We start from the raw sequence: 21758 nt of genomic DNA on the forward strand, positions 1-21758 counted from the left end.
ATATGTACCATGTTGTAAACAAGCATGTGGACAGTGCATGTTATATGAGGAGAGGAAAATTGTTGACAGTAAATAACAACTATCTATGTAGTTGACACGCATTTTACATGTTAATAGAAATGTTTAACGAGCTAACTGTTATTAATTTGATTAGGTCCTGTTAGTGAAAATGACAAACTCACTCAGTGCAGGCTCGGCCAGATAGCTGTAGCGCTTACGTAAGGCTAGAGATGCAAAGGTATGACGTCGGTCTGGCTTTTCAGTCTGCAACAATAGCAAACAACACAAAAACTTTCAGTTCTACGCCACTAGATACTGTCACCAAAACAGCAACAGTTGGACTTAAAACTTAAAATCAAACAACTTGTAGTTATTTGTTTCACACATAAACAAAGGGATAAGTAGTTTTATTGGCATTTGTCTAATCAATTAGGTGTTATTAAGAAAATGGGAGATAACATAAAAAATAAAAGAAGTTATTTTATGATACACTACATGACTTCCAAATTTTAAGTGTTCATTTATATTTAATGTTGTTATAACTTCAACACATTTATTGAATAAGAAACTGTACTTGTATTGTACTGAAATGTGTTTTGCCTGCAACACGAAAAATAAATGCTGAGGTCAAATGATGATTCATTGTGAATATCATAGTCTGGATTACTGGCAACAATTGTACAAATGAACGCACGTCAACACTGTGGTTCCCTTCTGGAAGATTACTCAGTGGTCCTTTTTTCACATGGTAAATAAAACAACAATTTGTGGTAGGATTTCTAGGGGTGATGTCACAGGCTCTTTTGTTAAAATGGTGCAGTCAGGAAGATTTCCATTCTAACTGCTGCACCACTTTAGGGTCAGTCATGAAAAGTCTTCATCAGGGCCTGGCGGTAGTTCACAGAATCAATTCCAAAAGGATTAAACATTTTCTTTTCTTTTTAAAGTCATGTAGAGTATGAAGGATGTAAGTCTTGGTCAGTTGGTTATACATATTTTATAATACCTTCATAATAATGAAAAGAGTACATTTTGTTTTAGTTCCAGAGATGAGGGGAAAACATTATGCAAATTGTTTATTACTATGTTATATCATGCAAATGTAGGTTGTTTTGAGTTGCTAAGAACAAGGAAAGCTTCTGAGAAGTTCCTTGATAAGCGGAAAAGATGATGATAAAAGAAGGGCTACTGCTGGCAAAGAGGAAAGCGCATGGTAGGGAAGCTTGTGGTTTACCTCATCCTCGCCATCTGACTCCATTTCCTGGTTCCCAAGATGCATTGAAGAAACAGGGGGAGTAACATAATGGAAAGCAGGGGAAAAGAAACAGGGTGTGAAAAAGGAGTGATCGTCAGCAGCTCCAGCTCACAAGAGAAGCCACTTGAGTCGGCATAAATCGAAGCAAAGCAAAGCAAAAACAATGATTTGCAAATATGTCAAATCAAATCAAGCCACAAAAAGCCAGCCTTCTAACCAAAAAAAAACCTAAAGCACTGAAGCCACTAGCCAAAAGTGACTCATCCAAATCAAGAGAAAAAATGAAACAGCCGATGACAGAAACCACCTCATAGATAACAATATAGAGAGAAGCCTTAAACAGATAAAAGACACAGTGGCGTCAGTTTGGCCAAAGTACTTCCTGTTTCATCTATTATTGTTATGAGGATCCAAACTTCTCGAACCGTGAGTGGAATTATGTAGGTGATGACAAACATGATGTGACAAGCTTACCTTTTTCACTGCCGGAAGGTTGATGTTGAGGTTGCACACGGCAGTTTGTGGGAGACCTTTGGCTGTCTTGCACTCTTTAAGAAAAGTCAGACGGCCACAAGGCTCTTGGCTGGGATCCCTGACCTGGAGAGAAATCTCTGATTCATCAGACCTCACGGTTTTTATCAATATGGCGGAAACGTCTTTCCATGTAAAGGATTGTTAGGATTTCTTTTCCCGCTTTGCCATTAGTTTGACTTTTTCAGAAAAATTAAAAAATCATTAAAGGTAATGGACAAGTTAGTGGGTCAATCGATGAGGTTATTTTGTAGCATCAAATACAATGAGGTTATGCCTCCGGGCTTTATGCTGTTCAGTGAGGCAGAAGAACATAGTAGAACTTTAACTATTGATACAACGCTGCATGTATGGATGTCTCCCACATTAAATTATCTAAGCTTAAATGTCACACGCCACAGTCCATGATTATAAGTACCTTGACACAAAATGGCAGCCGATTTTCCTTGAAGGCATAAAAGTTTAGAAGCAATTGCTGGCCGGCCTTGGTCAGAGGAGCCAAATTCCCATAACAATCCACGTAAATGGGCCGACCCTCCAGAACCTGTAAGAACATGACAACTTTGGTTTTGCTACAACCTTGTTTTAAAATCTGTTTTTTAAATAAGTAAACAAGGTTAGAATCAGTGTTTGTGTAAAGTAAAAGGTGCGTCATAGTGTTAAAATGTTGTTCAGTAATATAGTAGATATTGAATTGCTGAGTCTTTTGTTGATAAAATGTGCACCTCTATGTCTTTGCTCCGCGCCACCTCCTCAAAGTTCTCCTGCTGCTCCAGGGTCTTGTCCACTTTATCATCCGTCATACAAAAGCATCTCAGCCTAGACTCCACTGGATCATTCATTTTGGCAAACACCACAAATTTGGCCATATAGGGCACACAGATGAGCTCCCGGTACAACTGTGTGGCGAGGCCCACTGTTTCTGGGATCTGGTGGCAATCCGCCAGCCAGAACCTGAAGAAAATGTGGCCAGATTGATCAGATAACAGAGAACATCTGTGTACTTCAGAGTAAGAACGTCTGTTAAACAATTCCTTATCACACATATTCAGCATCAATGAGTTCCGACTAGTAAGTGGTCAACCTGTTCTTCCTACCTTGCAGAAACATTGGTGGTAAAAGAGACACAGTCGTTGACAAATGTAAGAGGTGTTGTGCCGGTGATATCCTCCCACTGAGCTGGGGATGTACCACCTAGAATACAAGAGCAGTGTTAAGATACAACAAGCGAATCATATGACGTCGTGGTACACATATAAATGCTACACACCAAATAACGCAGAACTTACCAGTGATGCTACAGAGAAGGCGCAGGCAGGGGGTCGAGTCTCCCTTATAACCATTTGTCAGACCCTCGCCTGACAGCGGCGGGACTGGAATAGTCATGGTGATAGGCTTATGGAACTTCCGTCTCCTGGGCTCCACAGTAACAATAGGACTGAATGTTGCTCGGTTTCCCAGGATCTTCTTCACGGTCTCATCTGGGACGGGTTGTGCCTACACCAAACCCAGGTCAATATGACGTTTTTGTCTGTTGATTATACATGTATAAAAAACAGCCACTTACCTGCAGTCCAACTTTGATCTTCTTGGTTAATGCTCCCTCTGGGAATGACGCCTGTACTAGGAGCACACTTCGGCTGCAGAGGGTTCCACCATCAGGTCCCATCTGATTGGTCTCCTGCCTGATCCGTGACACGACAGCAAAGTACTGTGGGAAATCCTTAGTGATGATACGACAGATTCTTTTCCTCTCCAGCTCCTCTGAAGTGTCGAGTTCTGTATGGTAAAAAAGGAAACCCGAATAAACCGCATGCATGTGTGACCCAATTTGTGGTGGTTCTTATACATTGATGATACCATGTAGGATTTTGATGTCCCCTCCCCAAACCGGTTGTCAATGGAATTTATGATACAAGTATTTTAATTTTCATTTGAGATTTGACAATGTGACAAGACCTTACATAATATAGTGGTGAAGAATAAAACAAGACAAAACATGGTAAACAATATTAAAAATATTCTAAAAACCATTATATTGACTTAAAGGAGACAAAAGATTGTTCAATTTTGTTTAAGACACCACGGATACACTTTCAATGCATCAGATTGACACAAAACAGTGTGGTGCGTTCAATATTGTGAAAAAGGCTATGGTGCATTCAATAGCATGGAACAAAAAACAATGGTTAGAAAACAAAAAATCTCCTAAATAAACAAATAAACCACAGAATCATTTGGCTTTTTAAAGTGGAATGAAAACACTTTAATTTAATCTATAAAGTACCAATAGTAGAAAAAACAATATAATGTTAAAATAAAGAACTATTAGACCCACCTAATTAAAAAAATACCCAACCTTGCTCCATAACCCCCTTGTCTCCAAAATGTTTGATATATCATTTCCACTATTGTGTATTTACCCTCATCCATCCCATTTAGAAGATGATTGAGGTCATCAGTTTTGCAGTCGTACAGATGCTCCTTCCAGTTCTCGCCGTTCTCGCTGCGCAAAAGGATCAACTCCCTCTCTTGTCCTCGCATGGCACCAAAGTGTGGGATCTCTACTATCACGGGCCTGGAAACACAATAGTCGGATTATTCACTTTCTACTCACATGAAGCTTGAATGTGGAGAGCAGGTTGTCAGAAAGTATGAATGGACTAGTGTTCCGTGGATGGTGATGCAGAATTTGGCGACACGGTTGAGTGACATTCAGGGGGGGTTTATCGTTCCATTTGACAGATGCAGTGGAATGACAAAACGGAGGAGAAAGCTGCTCAGCCCTTTTTAACATCAAACAATGATGGCAACAGAAGATAGGATGAACAAGCGAGACTTGTTTTCATTTCAGTTTAAAATTTCATCTTTACTCTCTGGATTATTTTTTAGCAGAAACTTGAGTCAAATTAACACCACAAGTTTGTAGAGCATTCTAGGAACTCTTGGCGCTCTCTACAGTATGAATGACCTCGATCAGTTGCAAATCAGAGCAGAATGTGCTGCTTCAAGCCAGACTTAGTCATGGTTTCAGATCACCAGTCGAGAAGATAAGGTCAGAGCAGATTTGTACCTGAAGAATTGACTATGACACGTTCAAATCTGTGGAAAGGACGATTGTAAATGAACACATACAAATTGTTTTCAAATTTCAAGAAGCCTTGAGAAGCAAAAGTTTCCAAATTGGAACCCAGAAGACACGATGAAGGCAATTCATTGATAACAAGAACATACAATTGAACGTCTGTTTCCAATCAAAAAATTCTTAACTGGTACACAATTAAGTTCCTGATAACAATAATATTTTTTAAACTCCTACCCATTGGATTATTAGATATGGAGGCGATGTCTGTGAATCAAGTCAATACCATGTACATTCAGTCAAAATATATTTGGACGAAAAGCTTAACAGTACAATGAAACAAACAGAATAATCCCAGAGGGCAGTCATGAGAAGCAAGATGAGTCTCAGCCTGAGAAAACAAAGTACATCATCAACAAGCACAATCCTAAAACTTTTAGTGGCCTCCACTAAAAGCCTTTAAAATAAAAAGACAATGATTAAAACAAGTTAAATAAACTGTCGGTGACAATGTGTAGTTTTAGGAAGAGCACTAAAAAGACTTTATGATTGATTACCTCTCATATTGAGACTTATTTTCTTCCCAAAACTACAGCCACACTTTTATAAATAAAGATCAGAATTATCAGAATCAGCATGAATCAGCCGTGGTCATGTGGTTTCAGTGGAGAGGGAGGGAGGAATAGTGGGAGGATGCTCTGTTTACGGTTCCTACCCAACAAATTTAGTCCCGATGGGTCCCAGCTGTAGGACTGGACTAACCAGGCTCTCGCCTTCATTAAGGGCTGGCAGCTTTCTGGGAAGATGGAGTTTACTGCGTCCGTAGCAGATACAAACATACAAACACACACCCTCAGAATCCGTGAAAGTGACGTAGAGAAGATCCGTACCTCAACCATTCCTTAGAATATTCTATTCATACCTGCATTTTGAAAATTCTAAATGTACTTTTATACTTTTGTGCCTCCTATATTTTCTTTACATTGTACCTGTTGTGCTGAGTGCAGACCTTAATTTTAATGATTTAATGAACGTATAATTGCTTTAAATGAAGTATTACTAACATAAATGTTAGAACTTGTTAGTTTTACCACTGTTATGGTTACAAAGTTGCATACCATTCACCAATCACATTTGTTAAGTAGGAAAAATGAAAAACAAATTAAATTTCTCTTTTTACTTCAAGTCAAGGCTACACGTCTTGACTGGCAAACGACTTAGATAATGAAGTACCTTTGACCATTCCCTAAAATTCCATTGTAGGAGAGATGTTCCATTTTTTACTACAACATAAATTCAAGAATGTTCAAGGTTTTAAAAGATGTCTTACATTGTATACTTCTCAAGACTTACACAACAATCCTCACCCAAGTGTTATACGAGATTTTGAGAAGCCTTATTTTCTTTACCAATGTTTTAAAGTAGGTTGCAATTAGTGACACAAAAGACCAACTTTCTGATGGAGCCCCATTCCACATTATTAGTATGAATAGTCTGCAATTTTCAGTACCAATGAATGAAGTTATGTCTACATGCATAAATGTCTCTAATCTTGACCTATTGAGACGAAAAACGAAAAAGACGATCACCAGCATGTTTATAAAAGGTAGAGTGTTCTTCTCACATTTCTCATTTGACTCTTAGTTAAAAGCCAGTAGTGGTTAGAAATGATGATGGTTTGGAAGCGAAGGGAAGGTGATGTCAGGAACAAAACAATAGCAGTCAAGCGGAGCCTCAAGATTGAGTGAACAATCACACGATATGTACTTACCCGAGAAACTGAGCCCCGGCCGGACCGACCTCCACCAGCCTGCTGGCCAGACCTTCACCCTCTACCATGGGAGGTGGGGAGGCCAGTTTGTGTCTCTTGACGAGTCGGCATGTGATCCGAGTTGGTGCGGTGCACTTCCTGGGCGGGATGATGATGCGCATACCGTTGTGGCGACTTCCTCTCATGGAGCCGCCACGAGCATCCACCATGAAGCTAACCAGAAATCTGATCAGGAGTACACAGGAGTGTAAGAGAGGGACGATCGATAACACAGGGTGAGGGAGGAGATGTTGATTTAGGAGGAAATAATACATCATTAATCAGAGTGTAGATGGACGACTGAGCCCCCCTACATGCCGTGATCCTCACACACATATTCATGTAAATGTCAGGAAGTTTCTGTGGTTGCTTTGGAAATGGAAAAACTGTATTAAAAAAAATGGGAAAATGTGTTTTTGGGACAAAGCAAATGCTCGAAGCTTGGAATCTTTGTATCTCTACCACAAACATAGGTGTCACAGTATTAGTCAGACTCACCTCTTTTCTAAAGAGTGACTGGGAAATGGCAAACATCAAGCAAGCATCTGGAACACTACATTAAATGAGGGGATATGAGAGTTTTTAAATCCAGATGTACATTAAACCTGTCCTCTCGAGACCAAAGCAAACACAGAAGTCCTAGTTGTGTACAGAGTGGTATTTACATTTCAAATGTCCTGTGGTTCTGTGTGTTAAAGTACTTCATGTGAGCATGACTTTGGTTTAATCCTACTAACTACGGTGGGACCAGGATTTTGAAAATGAGCCAAATATGTGTTAATATGGACAAAGATAAATATTTGTAAATGTACTCTGAGAAAAAGTCGGAACATTAGGCTCACAGAAGCAGAGTTCTGCTGATCATAAACAGAACACAGCGATAGTTACATGACTGAGTTGTGAAACGACCACGAGTGGCTGCAACGATGTGTCTGCTTTCTGTGTTTTTACGTTTTGAGATAAACACCATGCTCTAGCTAATACGCGGTTTAAACAATCTGTCAATTTGTGTACACTGTCAAAATGTAACTTTAACTCACAGAATCACACTATGTATTTCTTGTGGTTAGTGCGCTGCTGTTGAGCAGAGGTGAGCGTGTCATTTTTCACAACATCACAGCAAACATGAGGAACCACTGGGTCCAAAATATAGGACGTAAATGTGACCTGCGGTGAGTTACTCTGGGTTGAGAATGTCCACATTTTATCACAAGTTTCAAATGACAACATTTGATGCTTCAAACCAAGGAATAAAAACATGATTAGAAAACTCTACATCTTATGTTTAAGCCAGACACAGACCACACTACTTTTGCCAAAGGGTGGATTTTGATCCATCTGTTTACTCTAAAATGATTGTTGATCAAAAAAGTTAACATTTTAGCTTCACAAGTGACAAAGTTGAATTAAAGGCTTGAAATAATATGGTCTATAACTGGCTCAGGTTGGCAACAACAAAAAAAACACAACCAGCTGTGAGAAGAAAAAAGTGGTATGTGATGTCACCAGAAACAAGAAGTAGCACAACCAAACTAGGTGGTTAAGAGAGAAAAGTCACAGTCAATCACCTGCTGTCGTACTGCGGGAGCGGAGAGGAAAAACTGCAGGATGGACAAAAAAAGCAGTGCAGGAGCGACAGTCAACACACAATAGCTCAAGTCTTTCATCTTGCCCCGTTCTTGTTTGTTTTTTTGTCTTTATGCCATTATGACCCTGGTGGTCAAACGTATAATTGCAAATCCAAACACCTTTGAGATTACAGGGAAATAGTTGTGTCACGCGTGAGAGATTTGGAGCAGTTGTATTTGGTATTGCCAGACTTAATACCTCAAACATATTTTTTCTGGATCAAAAGCTATATTGAATCTTTTGTTGCAACACAGACATCAGAATGATTTCATATAAAAGCATCAGAAGATAAATCAGGATGATTTCTTCTGTATTGACCTCTAAAATTGGAGAATAGTCATCAATGTTGTATCTGACATTTTAATACTACATTAAGTAAGTGTAACAGCTATGGACTTGGAATTAACATGTGGAAAGTGGTAAATCGGCTGAATATTTATTTAGTAAGATGCTTCTGCTTGGTTTATGAAATACAATGGTGTTTTAATTATGATCTCACATCGTAGCCCCCAGAGATGATTTAATGCATCCCAGTTAATTGGAAATATTTAAACTATGAAATTGGATTTGGGTTCTCTTTATTTCAGGCCTCAATCTTGAAACAAGAAGGGTGCAATGTAACCTTAATTCAATCCACCACCTTTAAATGAGAACATCTGAAGTTAGAAAGAAGGAGAAACTGATGATGGTTCTCAGATAAATCCATGCAGGTAACAAAAAAAACATCTTTATTTCATCTTATTATTTATTCCAACTCACTCATCTGTTCTGACTTACCCAGAGTGTATTGGCGAGGAGACCAGGTTGACGTTGTCGAGAGCGTCTGGTGTCCAGCTATACCTCCGCAGAGATTCATTGTCACAGTCTTTGGCCACAGACAGATGCTGCAAGAGAGGCCGCAAGTTCAAATACAGAAATAAGCAGATTTTATATGAAGAAATCATATTTAAAAACCGGGAGTGAATGGAGGATGACTTAATCATGCGATACAAATGTATAATTTCAACAATATCAAAACACAAAAGCCAAAAATGTCATGAAATGATATGAACAGGACAAAATGGAAACATGAATTGAATAGAAAACTGTTGTGAAACGAATTCTAAAACAAAATATAGAGCCAACAATTAATAAAATGAAATGTTTTGACGTGCACTGGAGGAGCACATGATGATGTAAGCTACCTTGTTATGTCGCTCTACTATGAAAGATCTTTCCTTACAGAGGATCTGAAGCAGCGTGAGAGCAGACAAGCCAGACATTAACATTCTTCTGATATTAACTTGACAGCATATTAATGCAACATATCATAACATATTATTATCATAAATTCAGTAATGTGCAATTATGTAGATCTTAATTTATGTATTTTACTAAATTGAATAAAGATAAAAAACAGTGTAGCCAGTGTAATAAATGTGATACAGCAGTTGCCGGTTTAAACCTGGGTAAATGAAGCAACAATGTGAGTTTCTCTCAATAAAATGCAGGTTGCTGCTTGTTTCAAGGATGAGACTTCAACCTTGGATTTCTCTTTGCTTGTATCAGATAAATACATCTTTCATACACATGGTGTTGAACATTTAATGGGGCAAAAATACTTTTTTAAAGTTTCAACTTCACCTTCAGTATTTACAGTAAATACCTATTCTTAATTCACTATTGAGCATTTCCTATGGAATAAACAAACTTAGTTTAAACATCATTGAACATTGATCTGTTCCAGACAGTACAATTACACATAATGTGAAGAGATTGTCACCAAAAAAAGGTTTGTGTCAACATATTCTCAGGAATAATAGTAAAAAGGGAAAGTGGAAGGGAGGCCGCCAGAACAAATTCAGCTGTAGCTAGTCTCAAAGATCTCCCACGGTTAATTAGCTACTACTACCTAAGACTCTTAAAATAAAAACGGGTTGGACTCTAATCCCATTTCCTGCCTTGGTAAACGATAATGATCTGCAACACCAATGGAGGGGTAAGAGGATTGATCAGAAGCCTCTCTTCGGGCACTGCTCCATCACAAAATAGCACTTCAGGAAGTCAGGTAGAGCAACCTTGACTCAAAAGTGACCGGCCTGAAGAGTGATTGGATCAATACGTTAACAGACATTAACAGCGAAGTTCAATGTACTCACCATCTCCTTGTTTTGAGTCAGCATTTCCTCAATCATCATGCTGTCCCTGGTGAATGAACTCCTGTTCAGGGTGTTGGACCTATCAGAACTGAAGGAACGCAGGCTTGGTGTGGTTACCAAGGCAACAGTTAAAGTGATGGGGAGGGGAGGAGGAGGAGGTGAGGAGGGGGGATGAAAGTGAACAGAAAAAACAATCACATTAAAAGCATGCAGCTTCCAGGAACCTGAGTTTTTACAGCAAACAGAACATTTTAAACTCTGAAAGTACAAAAGAAAGCTAAAGCCTTGTTTGAATATAACCAAACTAACATGCCAATGAGCTCAGTGAATTATGAATGATTGACCCTCTCATGATAAAACAAAAGAAAAGAAAAAATGGCCTTAAAACCACTACATGTGTGTGCCACACTTGGTGGTCATTTGTAATGGAACCTCAGAAAGTAGAACCATGTTTATGAAGCTATTTAACATTCCAGAGCGATGATGGGATGGATGTCTGTTCCAGTGTCAGATAGTTAGCAGGTAAACAACAGTGGAAAAACAAGGAGATGAAGGTGCTCAATGTGGAAGCAGCAGAATGGAATTTGACCAAAAATGTAGGATATAGAAAAAACAGCTTGTGACGGCTTGAATAGACAGTGCTGGGACTTTGACATTATCTTTAGGTATTACTTAAGCAAAGTACATGCATCTATTTATTTACGTTTCATATTATTTTAAACTTTAAAATGAGTACCTTGAAAAGCAAAAATGTGACGTTTTTCCAGTTTGTTGACCTCTTATTTGCTCTATAGTGGATAAGGAGCATGTATTTACAAAAAAGGACATAATGTAAAGATAATTTATTAGTCTCATATTGTAAAGGGTTCAAATGTAGGTTTCAAATCAATTTTGATAATAATAAAGAGTGTATTGTTTTAGATAAATATACTTTCTCTTAGCAATCTAATCTTTATTTAAATGATAGTAAAAGTGTTCAAATAAACCTTTACTTTAATTAAAGAAAAAGCAAAACAAAAAAAAAAGATTAGTGTCAAAGTACATGAACCTTTACCGATAATGACAAATACTTCAGACTCAAGTATCAGGTCAGGTCCCTGGAAGCTCAATGGAAATGAGGCCAAGCTTCAGCGTCTCACCTTTGTCAGACAAAGGTGGCGATATAACCACAAACAATATCTACAAGCCGAATAGCTAGTAAAGCTCTGGCGAGAAGCAAAAACACAAGAACATCAACAGTGCTTTCAAAACACACGAAAATAAATTTGCTGGAAATAACAGTTAGTAGCCAGATGGGTCCGACGTAAACCAGATTGGACCACAATATCTGCTAGCATCAGGGGGGTAAATGAAGAGAAGGAAGGAGGTGTGGGGAAGTCCTCTTCATGCCTTCAGTCTTACCTGACTTTGGGACTAACATTAAGAACGGACATGAGGAGAGAACAAAAAATTGTGAACCAACAAAGGTGTTGCCAGAGAGATGCAGACTGTGCAGTGGATGATGCCAGATGCAACATTCACATGGTGTTCAGTCCAACATCAGGTGAGCAGTTCACAGTGTATGATCGCACATGATTGAACTTGATGCCATAGTTGCATTCTTACATTTGACAAACAGAAATGACTAATTATGATAAGGATTTGACTTTTAGGGTCATGTGGGTATGAGTAATCTCACCAGAAGTTTCTCACAAAACTTGAAAGCACCAATTTTCCCCAGCAACCTTTTTTCTTTCGGATGAACTGGGAGCGTTTTAAGTGTTAATCCTCTGACACGCACACACAGCGCTGCTCTACAACTATGCTTGGGGCTACAGAATCGAGCGTATTTCTAATTTCCTGTGGCTCAGTGTCCATGTATGTCACTCTTTAGACATTCAATAGTCACTCCTTCTGCTCCGTGCACAGGGGTCAATATTATTGTGTTTATTCACCGAGCAAAAAGTTCAGCAGTCACACGGTTCCCACTTTAACCTTCTGATCCTGACAGAGTGTGAGCCGCTGAACACGCTTAATGAGGCCACGTCTCAGCCTTTTTGAGTTATGAAGCTACATTATGACAAATTGGATGACGTCATTAACACATAATTAAAAACTTGCTGGAGAATAAAGTTGCTTTTTCCATGTAATAAAAGCTGCCGGGGCTTTGATTATTGCCTTTTAAATCCAACAGAAGAAAAGTAAGCAAAATAGTTTTTGGTAATCTATGATGTCCTCACAACATTCCTCGAGTGGGAGAAACTTTTAAAACTTTATCAGTTTTACAAAAAAGATATACTTTAAAAAAGCTGAAATGTTTTACTCCTCTGCTAACTAGCCGAACCACGCTAACTTAAGCTCCGAAAATACAAATAATTCAATCTGTGGTCAATTTTAATTTAGTAAAAGTCTCTGATAAACAAGTCAACTGAACATGTTAAAACATCAGATGACACAGTTTTATGTCACCAAGAAAATACGTGCTGACAGTTCAGGTAAGTCAGAAGGAAATATGTAGAATAAGTAGACAATTCAACACAAGTTAACAGTCTAGTTTAATTTTCTAATCTGACACACTCGATTACTGACTGATATACTGATTAATAAATTGATTATTTTAACCACAAGAATGCATCAGCACACAATCAATCTTTTTAACTCCTTACCTGAATTAGTTTCGTACGTCTACAGTTGATGTGAAGGTGTAAAACTCATGTGGTAGCAAATACTAGTATTGACTTTTAAGACGATTTACTTTATTTAATAAAGTAAGTGAAATTTATAATCACCAACTGATATTTGTGATGAATATTACCGCTGTTGTTTTTCATTAAAAAACAGTTTATATTCTGAAAGACCACAAAAGCATGTAAATCATAACAGACCAAACCCTGCTACATCCATCTCAGGTGTACTGTGTCTCTGTGGAGACTCACAAACACAGACTGGGCGATGATGACAGACATGGCTGCGGTGCTTCTTACCTCTGGGACCGAGCACCCACGCTGAAGCCCATGTAACCCTCCTGTGGAAGGGAATCGTCACCCAGTTCACGCAGGTCCTGAGGCGCCAGGTATTTGTCCGTATCCCCCGTCATGGCGTCATCACCTGATGGATGATTGAAGGCAAAGAGAAAGAAAAATACTTAATTAAAGATAGTCTCATCTGAAATATAATTAATTGAGTAAGTTGTTTCTGAAAATGTACTCAGCTCAGAAACTTCGAAACATATTTTTTAGCATGTAAAATAAACAAAAAATAGTTTGGGCAGATGACAGATTAGTGTTTTTTATTTCAAAACAAAAAGTATTTCAAACAATAATTGAAACTCCTCTCCTTGTGATGATTTTTGTGAAATCTCAACACACATTTTTGAGGAAAGTGATGAGGAAAAAAAAACAGTAATTTGAACAGGAGTTAACAAGTTGTCTTCACAACTACAGGTAAGCTCAAAGTCTGTCAAACTAGATTTCAAAAGTACATGCTAGCATCACACCCTCATCCAAACACCGTCCATTTAGAATCCTATGTATACACACCACTTTTTAACTCACAAAAGCAGCAGTTCGTTAAACATGTCCGACAAATACATAGCAACACACACACACACACACGTGTAGAGAAAGAAGCATACGTTACAGGACAGGAGTCAGAAGCATGTTACTGTAGGTCCCAGAGAAGTGCTGATGACCCCACGGTGAGACGGGGAGGAGTTTCAGTAAAAAGCAGCAAGTGCATGCAGGCGGAGACACCAGAAGAAAGGGACGGAATTCCAGCAATCACAAAGCACACACACACCCCTGTCATCTCATCCCCTGCCGCTGAACCCCTCCCCCCCAAAAAACTTTCAACCTCTTTACTTCCTAGAGGACATTCTTCTCCAGGAATCTTGCCAGATGAAGGCTCAACGAGTTTACTCACCTCCTGATTTAAAACACTTCATTCAGCCACACGTCCAGTTCACGCAACTAACTTTTCTCTTCCACTCGCACAACTACTTCCCCTCACTCTCTTTCGCAGCCCCGAGCTCACACAAACAGATCGGCTTTCTCCCGCCTACCAACCCGGATTATCCCCTGTGTGTGTGTGTGTGTGTGTGCGTGTGTGTGTGTGAGAGAGTTTGAGGAAAGACACCTAGCACAGGACAGAAATAGCAAGTGTATGACTCAGATGATCCAAACTTTGTAAACTGAAGTTAACCAATGTATACAATAGTTTCAGGTCATATATCACAACTGGGTGAGGGGGAAAAGCTGTGAACTGCTCGTTGATGCCTCGAATTCTCTACCAACCCACAGTTGAAACAAGCACAATGTGTTTCTGTTTGTTTTGTATTTACATTAGTCAGGAGATTCTTGTCCAATGATCTGAAGATTCCAATGGTTTAACATCTTCCCTACCTCTGATCGTAATGAGACCTACTGTGAGTAAAATAGATCAGACCTAAAACACAAACAAATTTATAATGTTTCCTAATATTAAATAGATAAAAGGAATTCATTTTGACAAGTACCAGAATTATGTATTGAATTCTACCTGTGTCAAAAAACGATCGATATTTCATGCACAAGTTCAATCACAATGATATCGGGTAAAACAATTGACGTGATCCTGAAGGGAAATGATTATGAATAACTGTTATACAGTCTGACGGATACAACTGAGTCTTAGCTGTGAATGGTGTCAAGTTGCATTATTCTTCAGCTGGTAAAACAGAAAAACTCACTTCACAAAATATTATTTTGCACTCAAAGTAGAGAAATAAAACACTTTGGATTTAAATTTTATAGTTAAGAACGACTATGACCTTTACCAATAATTGACCGACAAAAAAATACATAAAAACTCCAGAGGGACAATTGGTGAAGGTTTTCTTTTGATCCTGTCATGCAGCTTCTATTTAGTTAATAGCCAGGTCTATATTTAGAATGTTAAAAATACCAGACAGATAAGAGCCATCCAGGAAACATGACTAACTAGAGCACTACAGATGATTTACACCTGGATCAGTGGAAACATAGCAACATGAATCAAATGAAAACACACGTGTGTAATTATATCGCTGCATGGAGAAAATCTAAATCACGAGAAACACATATTCCAACAGGCTGGGAAGGATCTGGCTCCGATTTACATCAGGACAGTGTGTGTTATTGGAGATGTTAATCATTGCAGGAATGTGTGTGTGGTCTAAAGATACACACCATACTATTTTAGATGTGAAATTACAGACGCTGCTCTCCTTCAGCTCTGGAGCAAACATGCACACAAACATGCTTCATGTAATGACAACAGAGTTGAGTCTGTTCAGCTGCGTCGTGTCAAACATGTTATTAGAGCTGGTCAAAGTCAGATTGTTTGAACTTACAGGAATAGCTGACGCAGATATTTCCAAAATCCTCATCTGTTCAACCAAAGCAGAAATACAACTTCACTGTTTCACAAAGGTGCGACTTAAGTGCGGAAGCTTTTGGATGCACAGAAGTACATAATAGACCAGATACTATGATTACTACTATTGAATACATTAAACCCACAATTACTTGACACAAGATATGCTCGGTTAATCTGGTGGAGCTCAAAGTCCCACAACAGAACAAAGAAGGCAAAGCTGGGTTACAGCAGAAACGGAACGTTTCCCTCACTTTATAGATCACTTTGTAAACTTCACAAAAATATAAACCACTTACATGATGAACTAAAATGACTTTGATAGACTACTAACCACACATCTTAGCTTGTAATACTCTGCTCAGACGAGGTTATGTAAGTAGAGGAAACAAGCCTGTTAAACCAGCATTTTATTTAGCTGTATCACAAATACACATTAAGCTGTCAACTGTCAACACACATGGTGTGCTAAAAAGATGGAAGGACCTGCGATACTATTGCTTCTTGTATAAACAAAACCATCACTGTCTTCTAATATAATTTAATATGCTAGAAATAAAAGAATGGCTGAGTGAAAACACTTTGCAGCTAAATGTGGACAAAACTGAAACTATGGTTATTGCGCCTGATGATAAGGTTCCAGGGTTGAGTCAGTACTTGGGTGACTTCGGTCAGTCCATTAAACTGAGCCTGAGAAACCTGGGTGTTGTATTTGACAAAGAAATGTTTCTAGTACAACACTGCAAAAAAACTGACCATAAGCCAGAAACTGCTTTACTTACTTAATAATAAGTGAAAAGAACTACAGATGAATGACGCAATTCAAAAACTCAATCACATATATTTCTTCTTCTTCCCTCACACTGTATGTCTGGGAATCACTCGAGCAGTCTTGTTTGCTTTGGCTAAAATGTGTGAACACACAATAGAAGCATCACTGACAAGCCCCGGAGACAAAGAAGCAAGTGTGTGTGTGAGTGTGTTTGTCCTCCTAGTAAAGCCGTTTTGCACTCTGCAGCGCCATGTGCAGACAGTTGGCATAGCAACGGAAACAAAAGACTCATTACCATCATTAAAGTTCATGAAATAATTGTGTCATAAAAAAGGTAAAACATCAATTAAGTCGGAAGAATGCAGGATGTAATCATGAATGATCAATTCCAACCAACATAAACCAGTACATAAACTGAAACATCAAGCCTAGTAAAATATCACATGACTCTGAAGAGTAAAACACAAAGAAAAGCAATAATGGAAGGAAAATGAAAAGATGGAAATACCTTCTTCAACATCAGACAAATATTCTTCCATGATCATTTCGGGAACATTGGCTTTACGGACTGTGATCAGGATGAGGAGATGGGTTAGAGCAGGGAGGACAAACAAATCATATGGAAAATAAAAACCCAAATGAAGCACAATGAGGAATGAAGGTGGAGGATTTTTTTTTTTAGTAAGATAACATTAACACAAATGTTTTGAAGAGGTTTGTGTGGTTTCAGAAGTCAATAACGTGCTCACCATCATCATCAGACATGTCCAACACCTCATTCATGGTCTCGGGAACGTTCATCTTGTGTTTCTCCGTGGTTGTCTGTGGATCGGAAACATGTTTTCATGAAGCATTGAAGTTACATGGAAGGTTTAGAGTCTGGTCTTATCAGCACAGAAAGAGTCAATTATTACCAAAATGTCCTCAAAGATACATTTGGGCTCCTGCCAGAACAAGCACAGCTCTAGTGAGGACTACAGTTAAATTATTAAGAAATAATGTAATGATGTATTTAAAGTGGTTTATCATCTTAACTGGTGATTATATTGTTAAGCCCAATAAGAAGAATATAACTTAATAAAACTTTAAGAGTTCAGATAAATAGAGGAAACTGTTCCTGTGGGACTAATAGGTCAAACTCCACCGTTTTCTTCTCTGCGTTTACAGCCTTTTTCTGCCTATAAAGTATAAGTACAGCATAACAAACTGGAACAAGACTGTACCCACTGACCAGTCATGTTTGTTTTTGGTTAAAACAAAAGAATCATCATTTTTCATTCAAAAGCTGATACTTTTTTCATAAAGTAAGTAAGTAAGTAATTTAGCTGCTTTTCCAGACCAATTAATGACCAAATAATTTTCAAAATGTCCATCATATAAAATTCCCTTAAAAAAAACAGCAATGCAACAAAAGTCAATTTAAAAAACATATCCACAAACGTTATAAAGCCTTAGACTTTAAACAGAAAAAAACAATAGTTACTAAGAATCCTACAAAACAAAATGATTGTACACACAAACACATACGTACCTGAGTGGTCTGAGTCTCCTCAGTGACCACCTTAAGTGTGTCAACTACAGAGATATAGCCGAGCCGCCTGGCAATGGACAGAGCACTGTTCCCATTCTATATCAAATAAACAAAAATAAATGCAAATTAAAAATACTGAATCAAGGTCCATAAGTTATTGCAAATGAAGCAAAAACAATAAAGTAATTTAATTTATTCTCACATCAGGTAACTTAAAATAACAAGCTGGTATTTTCTTAAACTCAGATTTGTAAATATCAATTTTTCCACAGCACAGCAGATTCAAAGGATTACAATTATAAAATAAATCAAAGGTTTCCCAAAGCAGTGGATTTTAAAGCACTTATTCTGGCTTTAAAATCCAGGTTTGTTTATGATTGTTGACTGATGGATGCGTGCATAACTCACAGTTATTTAAAGATTTTCTTTGCACTTAAACAGCAACATATATGTTTCAGGAACTGGTGTGACAACAAAGTTTGAATATTCTGGACATTATTGTACTCTTGAATGATGTAATAAAGAAAAAAAGATAAACATGGCTTGTCTTGTGACCTGGAAAACAGATCAGTGTGTCACATTTAAAGCGCAGCCCAAGATCTGATCTCATTGACTTTCTTTACATGCGTGTGTGTGTGTCTGTGCAGGTGTGCGTGTGCGTGTGCGTGTGAGGACTGACAGCAGTGAGTTCGTTGGGCGGTGCTCCATGATGTAACAACAGGTTGATGATGTGCGTGTGTCCCTGCTGTGCCGCCTGATGCAGAGCCGTGTAACCGTTCTGGAGGGAGAAAGAATGACAGTCATATTAGTTAAAATCGCATTGACCTCTGCAAATGAAAAACAACCTTCAAAACCTGCAGTCTTAAGAACGAACATCTCTGCACAAATTAAGTATTAAAAGGACTGTTGAAAGAGATGTCTACCTTGGTTTTAGCATTGACCTTGGCCTGGTTTTTCAACAGGAAATTGACCATCTTTACGTTGCCATAGTGACAGGCCACGTGGAGTGGAGTGTAGCCCAGCTGTTGGAATAGAATAGAATCAATTAAAGATCACAGAGTAGCTGGTTAAGTTACGGGTTGACCGGCTAGATATTGGTGATTTGAGCAAAACAACCTAATCAAAAATAATATTTGTGGGGATTCTTTTCTTTCCAAAACATTTTAGAATTTTAACTAAGTAACTAATGTTAAACTAAGTAAATGAAGTTGATGAAGAACTACACTCAGAAGAAACTTCATTTTTGACCGAATGAGACCATTTAGTAGTAGTAAAAGTAGCTATATTATGTTTAAAGCTTTTATAAAGCAATACTTTCAAGCCAAACTTTGAACTTTTATCGTGGTTTTGTTCTTCTTTTTTTTTAACTTCCTGTGTTTCCTTTTCTAACCCCTTGGTCTTGACAAAAAACACACAGCTGGCGCTTGTCTAAAAAAAAAAAAAGCTGACTACCTACTTCAACCACCTTCAGTCCAGACCTGTCAACCAAAAAATAGGAATTCCTGTGTTGGTAAAGCTATTGCTTTATTCTTGTTTCATGGATATTCCACTTTGTTTGTTTTTTTAATTTTGCCTTTTAATGTGTCTGTATATTTGTGTGAGTTCTTTAGTTAGTATCTTGTGTTTTAATAAGTATTTGGATCTCTGTGTTTTGGACTTCTGAGATATTGGACTCATACTATTGGAGATATTGGACCCTGATTGTTGTAGATATTGGACTCTTGTTGTTGTATTAATTGGAATCTGTTCTTCATATTAAATTTGTGTGCACTTGTGTACTACTGATTACTCACACACTGCACTTGGCTTCCACCTTATTCAGACCGTGAAAACTTGAACATGAGGAATACCTTAGTCTCCGGGTCTATCGTAGCTCCGTGGTTGACTAAGACCTCAGCTACGTTGACCTTGTCCTCCTGGGCAGCCAGATGAAGCGGAGTCAAGCCAGACTGAGGAAAGAATAAAAATGAGACTAAATTAATTTATAATATGCCACGGAAGTATGGCCACAATATATATATTTGTATATATATCCATCCATCCGTCCGTCCGTCCATCCATCCATCCATCCATCCATCCATCCATCCATCCATCCATCCATCCATCCATCCATCCATCCATCCATCCATCCATCCATCCATCCATCCATCCATCCATCCATCCATCCATCCATCCATCCATCCATCCATCCATCCATCCATCCATCCATCCATCCATCCATCCATCCATCCATCCATCCATCCATCCATCCATCCATCCATCCATCCATCCATCCATCCATCCATCCATCCATCCATCCATCCATCCATCCATCCATCCATCCATCCATCCATCCATCCATCCATCCATCCATCCATCCATCCATCCATCCATCCATCCATCCATCCATCCAGCCATCCATCCATCCATCTATCTATATGTGTATATCTATATATCTACTGTATACGTATATGTATAGATATATCTATATTCAGAGATTAGATGTTTGTGTCTGGAAACTACAGTTCAACACTTCTTGACTAAAACAAAACTTATGGTCAGGCAGCCTCAGTGACTTTGCAGGACAGTTGAACAATGATAATCAAATATTGTTGATCTCTAACCTTGTTGTTCATGTTAACCGGAGCATCTCTGGCCAGCAGCAGTGTCACAATGTCAACGTTTCCCTCCTGAGCGGCCAGGTGCAGCGGTGTGATGCCCTGGCGTGTGACCGTGTTAGTGGAGGCTCCGTATTCCAGTAATGTGGTCGTGATCTCCATCTGGTTCTTCTTGGCTGCGATGTGCAGCGGAGTGTAACCGTTCTGAAACATAGAAGGCCTGTTTACTGTCTGGCTCCTCTTTATGCCGTCATTTATTTTGGAAATCTCATGCGGATACTGGTCCGATGAACCTTTTTTCCATTTGAGTGAAACACAGGTGGATCAGGAATAAACTTTACATTTTAAAAACAAACAATTAAATAAACCAGCCATTCAATTATTTTCATACATCTGAATCTTACCTTTGCAGCAGCATGCGGCGAGGCTCCCTGGTTGAGCAAAAGTAGCGCCACCTTCTGGTTATCATAGTGTGCTGCCACATGCAGTGGAGTTAGTCCACTCTGAACACACACAGGTATGAGTTAGATGGTGAAACACAGTGAAAGCTCAGGTGCAACATCCTAATGCAGCTTGTGTCTGTGCACGTGCTACATTCGCCTCAGTGTTGGTGTGAACACGCCTTACCTTTCCAGCAGCGTCTGGAGAAGCGTTCCTCTGCAGTAGCAGGTTGGCCACCTCCATCTTGCCGTACTTAGCTGCAACATGCAGCGGCGTGAAACCCTTCTGCAATGACCAGCAAAAATACCTTTTAATTCATCACAGTGAAAATGACCTTTGTTATAGTATACAGTTATTAGTGTTTGCAAAAATACTTGAAAAATACTGATTGTTATAGAATAACATTTAAAGGGAAATTAAGTAATCTGTATTTAAAGGGAAACTAATGTGTTGATTTAAGTGTGTGTGTTAAATAGATGTTCGACTCTATTGTACTCATCAGTGTGTGTCTGTTTGTACAAAACTTTCTTTTCATTGAAATATGTACATAACCACGCCCACTCTGCTGTGATTGGTCAAACATTGAGGGCTGTCACCACGTG

The 21758-nt window shown here is 38.6% G+C and overlaps 1 protein-coding gene across 3 annotated transcripts in view; it reads right to left on the reverse strand.

Annotated features, from left to right (window-relative positions):
- The window catches only part of LOC148085996 (ankyrin-3-like), a 70366-nt gene that overhangs the window by 20520 nt on the left and 28088 nt on the right, over window positions 1–21758 (reverse strand). For all 3 annotated transcript variants that reach the window (XM_087784145.1, XM_087784144.1, XM_087784146.1), the window contains exons 16-39: window positions 21343–21441; window positions 21120–21218; window positions 20722–20919; window positions 19969–20067; window positions 19042–19140; window positions 18798–18896; window positions 18119–18214; window positions 17337–17409; window positions 17096–17155; window positions 13409–13532; window positions 10446–10548; window positions 9492–9536; window positions 9085–9191; window positions 8247–8279; window positions 6640–6864; window positions 4210–4364; window positions 3354–3565; window positions 3076–3283; window positions 2884–2980; window positions 2512–2740; window positions 2205–2330; window positions 1730–1852; window positions 1235–1261; window positions 183–264 (exon numbers count right to left, since the gene is read on the reverse strand). In XM_087784145.1, the coding sequence (XP_087640271.1) occupies window positions 183–264; window positions 1235–1261; window positions 1730–1852; window positions 2205–2330; window positions 2512–2740; window positions 2884–2980; window positions 3076–3283; window positions 3354–3565; window positions 4210–4364; window positions 6640–6864; window positions 8247–8279; window positions 9085–9191; window positions 9492–9536; window positions 10446–10548; window positions 13409–13532; window positions 17096–17155; window positions 17337–17409; window positions 18119–18214; window positions 18798–18896; window positions 19042–19140; window positions 19969–20067; window positions 20722–20919; window positions 21120–21218; window positions 21343–21441 (2818 nt within the window). The remainder of the gene's footprint in view (window positions 1–182; window positions 265–1234; window positions 1262–1729; window positions 1853–2204; window positions 2331–2511; window positions 2741–2883; window positions 2981–3075; window positions 3284–3353; window positions 3566–4209; window positions 4365–6639; window positions 6865–8246; window positions 8280–9084; window positions 9192–9491; window positions 9537–10445; window positions 10549–13408; window positions 13533–17095; window positions 17156–17336; window positions 17410–18118; window positions 18215–18797; window positions 18897–19041; window positions 19141–19968; window positions 20068–20721; window positions 20920–21119; window positions 21219–21342; window positions 21442–21758) is intronic.

Source organism: Callionymus lyra, chromosome 2 (genome assembly GCF_982586985.1).
Source record: "Callionymus lyra chromosome 2, fCalLyr1.hap1.1, whole genome shotgun sequence".
NCBI classification, from domain to species: Eukaryota; Metazoa; Chordata; class Actinopteri; order Syngnathiformes; family Callionymidae; genus Callionymus; species Callionymus lyra.